This window comes from Pinus tabuliformis, chromosome 8, assembly GCF_031772625.1.
Source record: "Pinus tabuliformis cultivar Carrire ecotype Pingquan chromosome 8, CPIR1, whole genome shotgun sequence".
NCBI lineage: Eukaryota > Viridiplantae > Streptophyta > Pinopsida > Pinales > Pinaceae > Pinus > Pinus tabuliformis.
The window spans coordinates 1,125,025,694-1,125,038,764 of NC_142294.1; the positions used below are offsets into that span (position 1 = coordinate 1,125,025,694).

Here is a 13,071-nt window from a genome sequence, read left to right on the forward strand (position 1 = left end):
GAGGGGTTTAATACATTGGTACGGAAGGAGGATGAATTATTAAGTAAAGGAAAATTATATAATGATTTAAGTAAGGTATAAATGTTTCATATTATATTTAAATATACATTTCTTACACATATATATGATAAAAAAGAAGAATAAAGATAAGGTTTAGATTATAGAAAAGATTAAGATTGATAAAATGAGGGAACCATGCAGATTTATGTCGAGGAATTAAGGAGGAAGGAGGTTGAAAAAGGAGAAAGGAGGGATTCAAGCGGGAGTAGGCGGAAAAACTTAAAGTGTGAGCTTTTAAGATAAGTAGATTATATATTTTTCCCCTGATGGGGGTGCCTCATCTCGTACCTATGCACATTGAATGAACAATTAAGGTAAGTATGAATGATGAGATTTGGACAAAGCGACAACTAGAAATTGGCTTGCACAATGTGTCATCACAATTGCATGATAAATGAGCTCTATTCCATTGCATTGAAGTGGCCTCAAGTGAGCTCAGAATCGAACAATTAACCACAAACTTATCTAAGAAGGCAACAATTTTGCCTAGACTACGATTTTGTAGTTGAAATATGATATTTTTTTTTCAAAAAATATGAAACTAGGAGTGTTTAAATCATTCTTTTAATCATGGAAATGGATTCAATACTCTCAAGAACCCCTAGAGCACCTAAAATTATGAAACTTGACAATTATAACCTGGATTTCTAAAAATTTCCATCTGATTTCATCACAATCATGCCAGAAAAACGATTCTTTTGGGTGAAATCGTCACCTGTTTAGAATACATTGTTAATCACACCAACATATTCAGTCCAATGAAAGCATGAAGGGGAATGGAGTTTGCTAATGAATTTGATGTTGTTTCCAATGCAAGTTGTAGGATTTACTAGACATATTCAAGAATGTTTCACTTACCAAGGAAGATTCATGTTGCACTGCTCGCCAAATTTAGCGTGAGATAAAAAAAAGATCTGGGTGCTACGCAATTGTTCTTGAACAAGTTGAAATGGGCCTTGTTGGCATGGTATGTTTTCCTCTAGATACATTTTTTTCCTTCTTATAAACAACCATCACTAGCTGATCACTAGCCAAAGGTGAAGAAATATTGAGGGCATAATCTATGCAACCCTTAGATAACCCGCACTCCTCAACAATGGAGACACTCAAAGATCATGGCGAAAGTGGAGAACTGGGTTCCAAAATTGGGAACTCCAAGGGCAGGACACAACCAATATCTGCAAATAGTTGATTTCTACTGGCATGTTAAGAATCTGTTGGGTATAATGTTATTCAACCACAACAAAGGCATAAACGAGCTCCTCCTTTAGAGGGAGGAGCTCCATTTGCTTTATTAGATCAAGGATGAAAAATGTAGAGAATAGAAGCAACCTTACTTCGTGACAGAGAGCCGCCACCTCCTGGCCAACTTGTGTGTCGTACTCCAACTATTTAGTCTCATGATATTTTGTTAGCATCATGCCATTATCAGTAACCTTACTAGTTTATATGGTTTCTAGTACATGTGTACTATGTCTTGTTTTGGTCTATATGGTTTTCATGTCTTCCACAACCAATTTTTGTAATTTTTGTAATAATGAGCTTGGCAACCACTGACTCCATATGTTTGCGTTGGAACACTTTGGCTTGAACCTTTATCAATGTTCTTGGTCATATCTCTACATGGGCATACCCGAGCTAATTAATGTGTCAATCTACAACATGCCTTGTACATATTTGATGGTATAATACAAGATCTTGAGCTTACAAAAAAAACCAAAAGTAGATTTTAGATTTTAAATAATATATATATATATAATTTTCTTGACCTTTTATGTTAATAAAATTATGGTGATCTTAGTACTCTTCTCTTAATCCTTTTAGAGAAGATAAATAAAATGCCAAAAAATTCCAAGTAATCTTTTACTTTCTCAAGGTCTAATAAACCACATTGGTATTAGCATATATTGATCAACATTATCATATATGTAAAGAAATATCTTTACATATACAAATATTCTGACATTAATACAAATACTGCTTTTTTTCTTACTGAAAAAAAAAAAAAGAAATATCTTTATTATGAGGAATACACATGTTTTTGTTCTTGAGGGACAATCAAACAACAAGACTTAAATCTATTACAAGGATATACTCATTATAAGCTCTACATGTCACATGCAAGAATTGAACCCTGTCAAAGGAAGATAACAACATTTCTCTCAACAACCCAAACTACATCCAATTGATTTATTTATTCTTTGTTTTTTATTAATTTAATTTTACCTTGATTACAAGTTTATCTCTTTTATTATTTTTATTATCAATGGTAGTTAACTTAGCCTTGTTTTTGTGTAATTTCTTCTAATTATTTCTATTCAACATGAAATTGAGGTGACATTTAAAAATGGTGTAGTCTAACTAATAGACGAAATGACCTTCTTTCAGGGGATTTTTTCTCATTAATTTTAACCAAAATCTGGCTGAAATTTTTAAAACCCGAGTTTAAGTTGTTTAATTTGCAGAATTCGAGTGCCCTGGGGGTTTTCATGGTGTTGAATCCATTCATGCATTCAAAAATGTATTTTAAACAACAAAAAGTCACAATCTTGCTCGAAATTGTATCACATAATTTTGTTGAAAATACCATTTCATCTATAAGTTAGACTATGCCTTTAAAAATTATATTAATAAGAAAACATAATTCTATGTTGAGCATAAATAAAATATTTCAATGTCCACTTTAAATAAGATATTTTTATATCAACATTATTTTGATGATAATTAATGTCCATTTGAGACATATTATAGTTTTTATGACCTTAAGAAGGTAAAAGATTACTTGAGATTTTCTATAATTTTATTTCTATGCTTGAAAAGTATTAATAATATTGTTCCAAGATTAGTATAATTTTCCTTAGTTAAAATGTCAAAAAGGTTGGTACTATAACAAATATTTTGAAATTTAGATATGACCTATTTATATGTAGGATAATCTAAGAGAGAGCTTTTTCCATCTTCAACATTCTTAGTGTCACAAAGATGATAAACTCTTTTATCGAATGGTGTTTTGAGAATTGATCCTGCCAAGGTTCACTATGAAGCACATGAGGATTTCTTCTTATTTTGCCAATATTTATTTTCTTCTTTACACTAGTCAAATACGAAGAAATACTTTTGAATTTTGAGATTGAGGTTGATTATCTCATTCTAATATTGTGTTTTGCTTTTTCCACCCACCTTTTTATCATACCATAATTTCTCCTTAATTTTTATTGTAATAATATTATTATCTTTATTTTTATTACGTAAAATGATTTCTTCCTTTATCCCCCAATGGTTTAGCCACGATTAAACATCCTTATGTCATTGGAAGGGAAAACTTTATTATTCCATAGACAAGTGCTTTCTACATCCCAATAAGAGGTTCATTTGCAATTCCTTGAACGTTTAATATTTCTTATGGTTAAACCCTCTTAATGTTGTGCTGGCAAATATCAGAGAAATGTGTAATCCTTTCAATACTATATATATATATATATATATATATATAGAGAGAGAGAGAGAGAGAGAGAGAGAGAGAGAGAGTATCTATCTTGAACAAAGGGGAAATGTTACCTCCCAATGACAAGGTGCTTTAGCAATGAGAACTTGATCAATTAAGCTAACCCTCATAGATGCATTCAAAAAATATGATCAATCTAAGGTTAAAATAAATTTACACTAGTTATTGAAATTATTATTATCATTTAGTGGCTTACTCTCTTCAAATTGAATCATTCCAAATTCTTATTCTTATTTCTTTCAGAAAGTTTTAACATTTCTTAAAGATAGATGAAATGTCCAAATTCTTATTCCTATCTTTTTCACAAAAGTTTTAACATTTCTTATGGATAAATAAAATGTCCACTCCAAAAGTTAAAAATTTAATTTATAAACTCGAATTTGATATTCACATAATTTATACAAATATATCTCATAATGATATTCACATAGTTTATACAAATATGTTGAAACCAACCATCACTAACCCTACAATAATCAAATCAATAAAAAACCAAAAAATATCTTGTTCATTCACACATTTTATATATATTTGTGATGGTTACCTTTTAATATTCCATTTCATTATTCAAATTTAAATTCATATAAATCTTCACATTTCAAAAGTGGAAAATTGAATTAATATTTTCGTACATTATTTTAGAATAAAATATCTAATTATTATATTCATATATAATTTGAGTAGGCTTAATCGTCAAGATCATGTATTTCTTTTGAAGAAGATATAAATTCAAAATCAAAGAAATATAATATAAATTATATAATCATTATATATACACTTTGAGTGGGCTAATGGTTAAGATAATATTTTTTTTTTTTAAATTATTGATTCAAAATAAAAAAAATATAATATATATGCCTTATAAACTTAGCAATCAAATTTCTAAAAAAAATAAGTAATAATATTAATATCTAAATTCCAAACTATTTAAACAAAATAATCTTATTTTTATAATTAAAAATATACCCACAACGTTTAAAGTTTCAAATGCACCTAGAGAACGATGTGCACACACATGTTGAATGTGATCCACAAAAGTGTTCGGTACTTAATTTTCAAAATCGAATACACAAAGAATATGCTCTCGCATTGTCAATTTGAAGAAACAGACAAATTATTAACAATAAGTGCTTCTCGTCGGTCAACCCAGGGGAACTTCTGAATACGGATTAAAGCGTTAAAATTTTAGAGAAATTTCTAAATACAAATACATGTAGTATACATAATTTTGGAGTTGTTTTTAGTGTAGTTTTTTGGAAATTTTTAATTTCTCTAAAATTTGATAGGAATTTATTGAAATCACAAGTTTGATGGGTATTATTATACAATCTAAGTGCTCAATGGGTTTTCCATGACGTTGACTCTTAATTTATATATACAGTGAAAAAAACTAGTTTAAATAACACAAATCAAAATTTCACATAAAATTTTTCTACGGGATTCCAGTACCGGGAAGTCCAAAAAATCCCAAAAACAATTCCGAAGAAAAAAAAAATGGAGTTGTCTAACAAGGCAGAGGAATTGCCCGACCGGCTAAAAGTGGCCGGAATCTGGGTAAAAAATTCAAAAGGTCTTGTAGAGGCAGTGTTTGAATCGTGTTTTTGATGGTGGAAATGGATTCAGCACCATAAAAGACTTATAACACACCTAAAATTTTGAAGTTTAACAACTATTGCCCGACTGGCTAAAAGTGGCCGGAATCTGGGTAAAAAATTCAAAAAGTCTTGTAGAGACAGTATTTGAATCGTGTTTTTGATGGTGGAAATGGATTCAGCTCCATAAAAGACTTATAACACAACTAAAATTTTGAAGTTTAACAACTATAATTTGTATTTACAAAAATCCTTGCCAAATTTTATCTAATATAATCAGAATTTCCGTAACTTTCCAGAGAATTCCTCCACCACATTAGAGTACACAAAAACAAATTAACAAATTTGTAATCCTCGATATATATAAAATGTATATATACAGATATTTTTTCTACGGTTTTGCCCTGTTCGAGACTGCCACAAAGCAAACGTGACTCAGGATTATATGAATTGTGAAGGAATTACATGTAACATGGTTGGGTTGGGTTCTATGAATTGGCTATATATATATATGCCGATCTTGTTTTAATACACAATCCTGACCGATCACAGGCACGGATACAAGTACCTTGAATGAATGAATCCACACAGAAGCTATGATAAATTTGTCAGTTAAATTTAGTCGGTGGCCTTTTTCTGGTATTTTGTGCAGAATTCAAGTGATTGCATTAGGAATTCTGAGCAGCTGACAATAAGGTCGGTTCAGGGAAATTGCAGCTGCTCGTTTTTTCGGCGGTTGATATTTTTAGCAAGATGAATGTTGTAAAGTCACAGGTCTGGCAGCCTTGTAATCGTAAGCGTTAGACCAGGAGAAGGGGCAGGGACATAGATCCAGAGGCAAGACTACAATAAGCGGAGTGAGTTCCATACGTGATTGATCCACACAAAGGAGCCCCTTTTTCTTCTTAAAGTTTTTCTGTGTTGTTTTGGAGAAGAGAGAGGCAGAGAATGAACGTGCAGAGCGTGAAGACTCGTGTGGGCAAGTATGAGTTGGGACGTACCCTTGGCGAAGGCACCTTTGCCAAAGTGAAGATTGCCAGAAATACAGAGAATGGTGAAAACGTAGCCATCAAGATCCTCGATAAAGAGAATGTCCTCAAACACAAGATGGTGGAGCAGGTACCCTCATCCTTATTCATCTCTAATTTAGTTTCTTGTTTTTTCCTTTTTTTTGGTTTGTGGTATCAGCGCTAGCCTATAGAACAGAGCCTCTTGAAATTCAAATTTTGACCCCTTTTGTTTTAAAATTTTGGACAAGATGCCCCATATTTCTTAACACGCCCTTCCTCACTCTAACCCAATAATTTCTAACAGGCTATTTTCCATTCTAGGTATTACAGTCACAACATGCTAGAAACCTCCCTTTGGCTGAGAAGTTTTGGGCGAGGTTTCTATATACTAAATAGAATTTGTACTTGGCCCACCTGCATGAAACATTCTCTATCCCTAAAACCCAAATCTTGTTTATGCTCATAGGAGATATAACCTAAAAATTTCGAACAGGCTCTTTTCCACCCTAGAAGTGTTAACAGTTACAACAGGCTAGAAGCTCCCTTTCACGGAGAAGCTTTGGGCGAGGTTACTAGCTGTTAAATCAAATTTGCACTTAGCCCATCTACATGGAACATTCTCTATCAATAAAACCCAAAGCATAAATGTTTTTTATGTTTACAGGAGATATAAAGTTTGAACCTTGGCGGAGATAAAAAACACTTATGCTTACCGACTCACCAATCAACACACATATACATATCTATATTTTCTGAATCTCTCTCTCTATATATATATCCTCTTGAGTTTCACCTTGTGGCACCTTTCCCATTAGATGATGGGCTCTTTGGTATGTCTTGCACTGGATTCAATTTCTTGGTGATGATAACTAATTGTCATTGCAAGTGCATACACGACATAGGCCCTGCTTACAGAGGCGTACAAGTGAGAATAGGGAGCTCGAGTCTATATAATCTTTTGAAACCCTAGCTTCCTTTCTTTTCATTTAGGGTGTAACATATTTGATGTTGTAAAAGCTCGGTCTGTATCAAGTTACTGCCAAGGCTTCTTTGGTTTGTGCTGTGGCATCTTAACTCAAGTTTCACCTTCAGTATCGATTACACCTTAAAAATCATAAGGTTGAGCATAAATTTTTGTCAGTCTTTAGATAGTGCACAGCCAAGATGAAAGCTACTGGTCAAAATGAAATCTGTATAGGGATTGTTCTTTTAGTGTCTTTGATACCTCGAGTGGGGTTGCAACCAAAGGCAACAGATTTTATCTGTGCTACAAAAATTTGGAGATCTTGGACCTGTTGTCAGCAATTTATAGGATACGTTGAAATCTTGGATATTTTCTGTTGGTGGCATCAATTTTGAGTTTTCCTTGTACAAACTAAATGGTCAACACATGAGATAGGCACATAGAGAATCCATTTCAAGGCCCTAAACTTCTGTGACTTCTTCTAGTTATATATTTGGTCTAAATTAAGTTAAGGTGAAAACTTGACTTTTTTCTTGCCATGTCTGTGCTTTACTTTCAAGACTTCTGTTTCTGAAACCAAATGAAATTCCAAACTTAGATCGCTAACTGTGAAGCATAAACGCACAATGTTGAACATAAAGCCCCCACTATGGCGATACATGGGTTTGATTGCATAGTATCTTCAGTCCTTTGTTATTGCAATGAACTGAACATAGGCTATTTGTACTAAATGCTACTTGGTTAAATGGGAAATGTTTTGCTGATTGATGATCACTAGGCTCTATAGTTCAAATCTCATAGCATTAAAAGACATTGGAGGTAAGACACTGAAATTGATATATGTGTTTCTAGCTTCTTTATGGAAGTGCTATTATGGGTTCCAAATAACAAAGGGACATAGTTGTTCGATCTCCATTATAGGGTTTTCTCATTTTTTCTGTTGATTACTATTGTCAGAATCCAACTTCTTGAAATTTTCCGCTTACATGAAATGACTTCACATTTGAAATACCTACATGTTTATTTATGGTAACTTTTTAATATTTATAACGATATTTGCCTTTGTTGTCACTAGTGCTACTCATTGCTTACTAATCACCACTTACTAGGTATAATTCCTAAACTATTTGGCAGTGTGTTAGTCTACTACTTTCAAATAATGTTATCATATAGGTTTAGGTATTTTCTGACAATAAAAGCATGTTTTTGGTCAGGAAAAGGCCTGTTATTTGTTTCTACAATCTTTGTTGAAATAAATCTTTTATTTATGCAGATCAAGCGAGAAATTTCTACCATGAAATTGATCAAGCATCCAAATGTCATACGGTTACATGAGGTAAAATTTGATTCTGGATTTCTGGCTTCTCTTAATAAGGAATGACAAACTTGACTTTGGCAAAAGAAGTATGGCAAATAGTCACATGCTTCAAGGTGCCAGTATCCATTATCCCACTGTCTTTGATTCGAAAATTGTCTGTTAACATTGTATCTTGATCCGCTATGCCCTTTGACACGATAGTGATTAATTTCCTTTTTTCTTAGCTATAGATCACCTGGATGTTAAAAGTCTTCTAAGTAAAGGTTTGGTGTTGATGTGAATGGATCCCTTAGACTATGAGATGAATATTTCATATTGCTTGCATAGAATCTTATGTTTTAGGGCTCACATGTGAGAATTCCTTTACTAGTTTGTTCATGTAAATAATACAGTTTGTAATGGGTTACCCATTATATTAAGGAATTAAAACTGACCAGTGTTGTCATCTGGTTTTCAGGTCATGGCTAGTAAAACAAAGATCTATATTGTACTTGATTTTGTAAATGGAGGCGAGCTTTTCGATAAAATTGTAAGAAGCAATAGAGATCACTTCTGAATTTCAATCATAATTGCTTAATTCAATTTTCAACCATTGACAGCTGCGAATTGCCTTATATGTTGGTTCAGTTATTGTTTCTTGGTTAGATTATCAGTCATTAAGAGCTATGCAGTTCTTTAAGCACTGGTTGCCATCCGTTTTGACAAAAATGCTTTGGATTTGTTGTTTGGATTTATCATTTAAATGACTCGGATATCCACTGTCTTATGTTGTGGCCTTTAAAAGCTCATTTCTTTTGAAATGACAGGTTAACCATGGAAGATTAAGAGAAGATGAAGCAAGAAGATACTTCCAGCAACTCATAAATGCTGTGGACTACTGTCATAGTAGGGGTGTGTCCCATCGAGACTTGAAGGTAGCATATAACCTGGAAATGAATTAATATCCTGTTTATCCCTATTCATCTTTATCCATTAAAACCAGCCTTCAAACATCGAATTCCTTTGTAGGACCTCTCAATATGATCGGGAATAATTATATCATGTACCATAACTGGTTTGTACTACTTATGGGTTTTACAGCCAGAAAATCTGCTACTAGATGCATATGGGAATCTCAAAGTTTCTGATTTTGGCTTGAGTGCCCTGCCTCAACAAATTAGGGTAAGCATATTGTTAATACATATTCAAATTGGACCTTTAGGTGTATTGTGGCTTTTTATTTGACATTATTGGTCTGAACTTTCAATCTTTACAGGAAAGCTAAATACAAATTTTGAGTGGCTGATGTTTAGGACATCACTATAAAGTAAATTGTTTATATTTCATACAAATGGTGATTGTTGACGGTGCAGTGCTTCTTAAGATAAACTTTATTATGCTGTGAAAACTGAAGAATTGGCCTTATATCCATATCATATGATGCTTTCTTAGTGAACAAGGATCACTATCTTTGATACATTTTCTTGTCCTAAGTTTTTGGTTGTTCAGATCCATTGTATGGAGCGAGTGGAAAAAGCACATTGCATTTGTTGCATCTCTCAGATATTTGTTGATTAGAATATTCAGTCATCTTTTGTTTAATTATTGTTCTTCTGAGTGGTTTGTAGCTCAGAAAATTGCGTTATCAAAACCTATTTAAAAGTATAGATCTTTATTTCATTTTATTATGATTGATGAGGGTTATGGATGGATTGTGCTACATACTGGAACAAATGTAAATAGCAGATCTTCTTAATGTGTTTAATTGCAGGAGGATGGGCTACTTCACACTACGTGTGGAACACCAAATTATGTTGCTCCTGAGGTATCTTCAAAATTTTCGAGTTTAATTCCAGAATTAAATAGGGCATTCAGGTGACCTTGTTTGACTGCATAGCAGTTCTGTTGGCACCAGACTATAAGTTGAAACCTGTTGCCTTGTTTTATGCAGGTCATCAATGATAAAGGTTATGATGGTGCAACTGCAGACTTGTGGTCTTGTGGGGTTATCCTCTTTGTTTTGATGGCAGGTTACTTGCCTTTTGATGAGTCAAATCTTCTGACATTATATAAAAAAGTAAGAATGCCAGATCAACACAAAGTTACATACTTTTTCTGTATTTACTTTTCTTTTTACCACTTGTGTAAAAATAGATCTGAATGACTGATGTGATGCTACTAAACTGTAGATTTATAAAGCTGATTTCACCTGCCCTCCATGGTTTTCTTCTGGTGCAAAAAAACTGATTTCAAGAATTTTGGATCCAAAGCCAAGTACGGTAAGTGCACTGGTATTGAGTTGTATTCTGTAACATTGTAAATATGTTCAGCTTGTCCCATGGATTACCTTCACTGTTACTTGAATCCATCTCATACTTGACAGCAATAGAATTTGAAAAGATTAAAAATTCATGGATTTTTGAGTGAGGAGATTGCATGTTGTTTTTGCAATGAGCTTTGGAACAAACTGACATGCACATTTATATCCTTCATTGGCAGCGTATTACAGTACCTGAGATTTTAGAGAATGAATGGTTTAAGAAGGGTTACAAGCCGCCCAAGTTCCAAGAAGACTGGGAGATAAGTCTGGATGACGTGGATGCTGTTTTTAATGACTCAGAAGTAAGATCTTGTATGTGAAATGTTGTTTTTCATTTTTATTCAAGGAACAATCTTTTGACTAAGTTTTTGCTACTTTTATAATCAGGATCATCTTGTCACAGAGAAGAAAGAGACACAGCCTGTGTTAATGAATGCGTTTGAACTTATCTCCATGTCACAAGGTCTCAACCTTGACAATTTGTTTGAAAAGCATATGGTATGTTATAGAAAATTGTAGGTTATAATGAGGTTTTAGAAAACTTGCTTTTCTTGAAATGCAGATTCACTTCTAATTCTGCAACAGAAACCTCCTATTCAACAATTAGCTTCTGAAGAACTATTCTTTCAAAACATTTTTTGGTGATTGCATGCCATTTATATGATAGTAATTATATTCTTTCCTTTCTGTTTGGTGTTTGAGATAATCAGTAAAATACATCATTCCATCTGTGCCATGCTAGACTCTTTGTGATTGATTCAATCATTGTTAGGAAATAGGAATGGCCTACTGACCACAAAAGTTAGGTAGCTTATTCTTTGATACTGTCTGTAGGTATAGCAAGTTTGAGATATGTGGAAAAGAAATGTGTGACTAGTGTTGATATATGTTTAGAACTTCGAGTTGTGCATGATCCTATAATTTTGTCCACTTCCCTTTTATTAATACTTAAGGAATTCATTGATGTGATGGATGGAAATGCTGTGTCACTGCCAGGGCCATGTTAAGCGAGAGACAAGGTTCACATCCAAATGCCCTGCCAGAGAGATAATCTCAAAAATTGAAGAAGCTGCTGGACCTCTTGGATTTAGTGTGAAAAAGCAGAATTATAAGGTGACAGTAATCTCATAGATCTCAAGTTGCCTAATTGGGACATGGAACTCTTCATTTCATTCTCATTTATGTCAGTTTTAGATGTACCTATCCATCTAGAATTTTGTCTTGGTCTCTTGGATTTGTCTTAGGTCTGGCTACATTTAAAAGGAATGTATTTGCATTTAATTTCTCATGCCTATTATTCCACTTGCTCTCAGATGAAACTGCAGGGTGCCAAGACTGGAAGGAAGGGGCACTTGTCAGTAGCTACGGAGGTATTAATATGGGTGATAAAATTTATGTTCATTGCGTTAAGGACACTGCATATTATATACAAATTCTATAACTGCAAAAATCCTTGTTTTGGCCCTTGAGAATCAGCTGGTATTTTTCAGGTATTTGAAGTAGCTCCTTCTCTTTTCATGGTCGAGGTTTGTAAAGCCGGAGGCGACACATTGGAATTTCACAAGGTGCAATGCAGTTCTTTCTTATATGCCCCTACTGAATAAGTAATTTAAAATGTACTTTCACTAGGCAAACAATGTGCACCCTGCAATAGTGCATTTAATGTTGTATACGATGGTGATATATACCGTTTGATTTAAAGGTGTTTTAAATTAGATGGTGTATATCCCAACATATATAGCATTAAATGCTCTGCTGCAGGGTGCATATGGTTTGCCCTTTCACTAGATATTTAAATTCATTTCCTTGGATGGCTTGATCCTCCAGTAGAATCTGTTTAATATTGCTTTCATATTTTGCTCAAGTTGGATATGCACCTTTTCTTCTGCAGTTCTACAAAAATCTTTCATCTGGGATAAAGGACATTGTCTGGAAGTCTGAACCTATCATGGAGGAGAACAAATAAACCTGATTGTGATCTGTATGAAAAAGTCCTATGAGCTAATCAAATAAGGAGATTACAGAGAGGCCAGGGTTTAATTATATTTGTTTGATAGATTGTCGGTGCATAAATTTGATTGATTGGCTAAGTGGTACAATCTGCTTCTTTGCATGCTGTGAAGTAGCCCCACAAGATTATTGATATGAAGAAGATTAGTTGTGGAATGACGCTATTAGATACAGTTTTTTTTTAATAATGTTAAACAGAATGAGAGTTCAAGATTCTAAGAATTAATTCATTGTGCAAGATTAGTATGTGTGTTTAATTTTATGGCATGGCATGGCATGTGTGCTATATATATCAATGAGCATAATCTTTCCA

The 13,071-nt window shown here is 33.3% G+C and overlaps 1 protein-coding gene across 2 annotated transcripts; it reads left to right on the forward strand.

The window, feature by feature from the left end:
- Positions 1-5,543: 5,543 nt before the first annotated feature.
- Positions 5,544-12,861, forward strand: LOC149239303 (CBL-interacting protein kinase 32-like). Of its 2 annotated transcripts, XM_089373387.1 has the most exons (14): positions 5,544-6,276; positions 8,405-8,467; positions 8,907-8,978; positions 9,256-9,363; positions 9,530-9,610; positions 10,200-10,253; positions 10,380-10,505; positions 10,618-10,707; positions 10,928-11,050; positions 11,136-11,246; positions 11,745-11,861; positions 12,062-12,118; positions 12,239-12,313; positions 12,640-12,861. In XM_089373387.1, exons 1-14 carry the CDS (start codon positions 6,106-6,108, stop codon positions 12,712-12,714), a joined length of 1,323 nt encoding a protein of 440 aa, XP_089229513.1. In that variant the 5' UTR covers positions 5,544-6,105; the 3' UTR covers positions 12,715-12,861. The 2 variants fall into 2 exon arrangements, with proteins under 2 accessions (XP_089229513.1, XP_089229514.1); XM_089373388.1 differs by lacking the exon at positions 11,136-11,246.
- Positions 12,862-13,071: the final 210 nt, after the last annotated feature.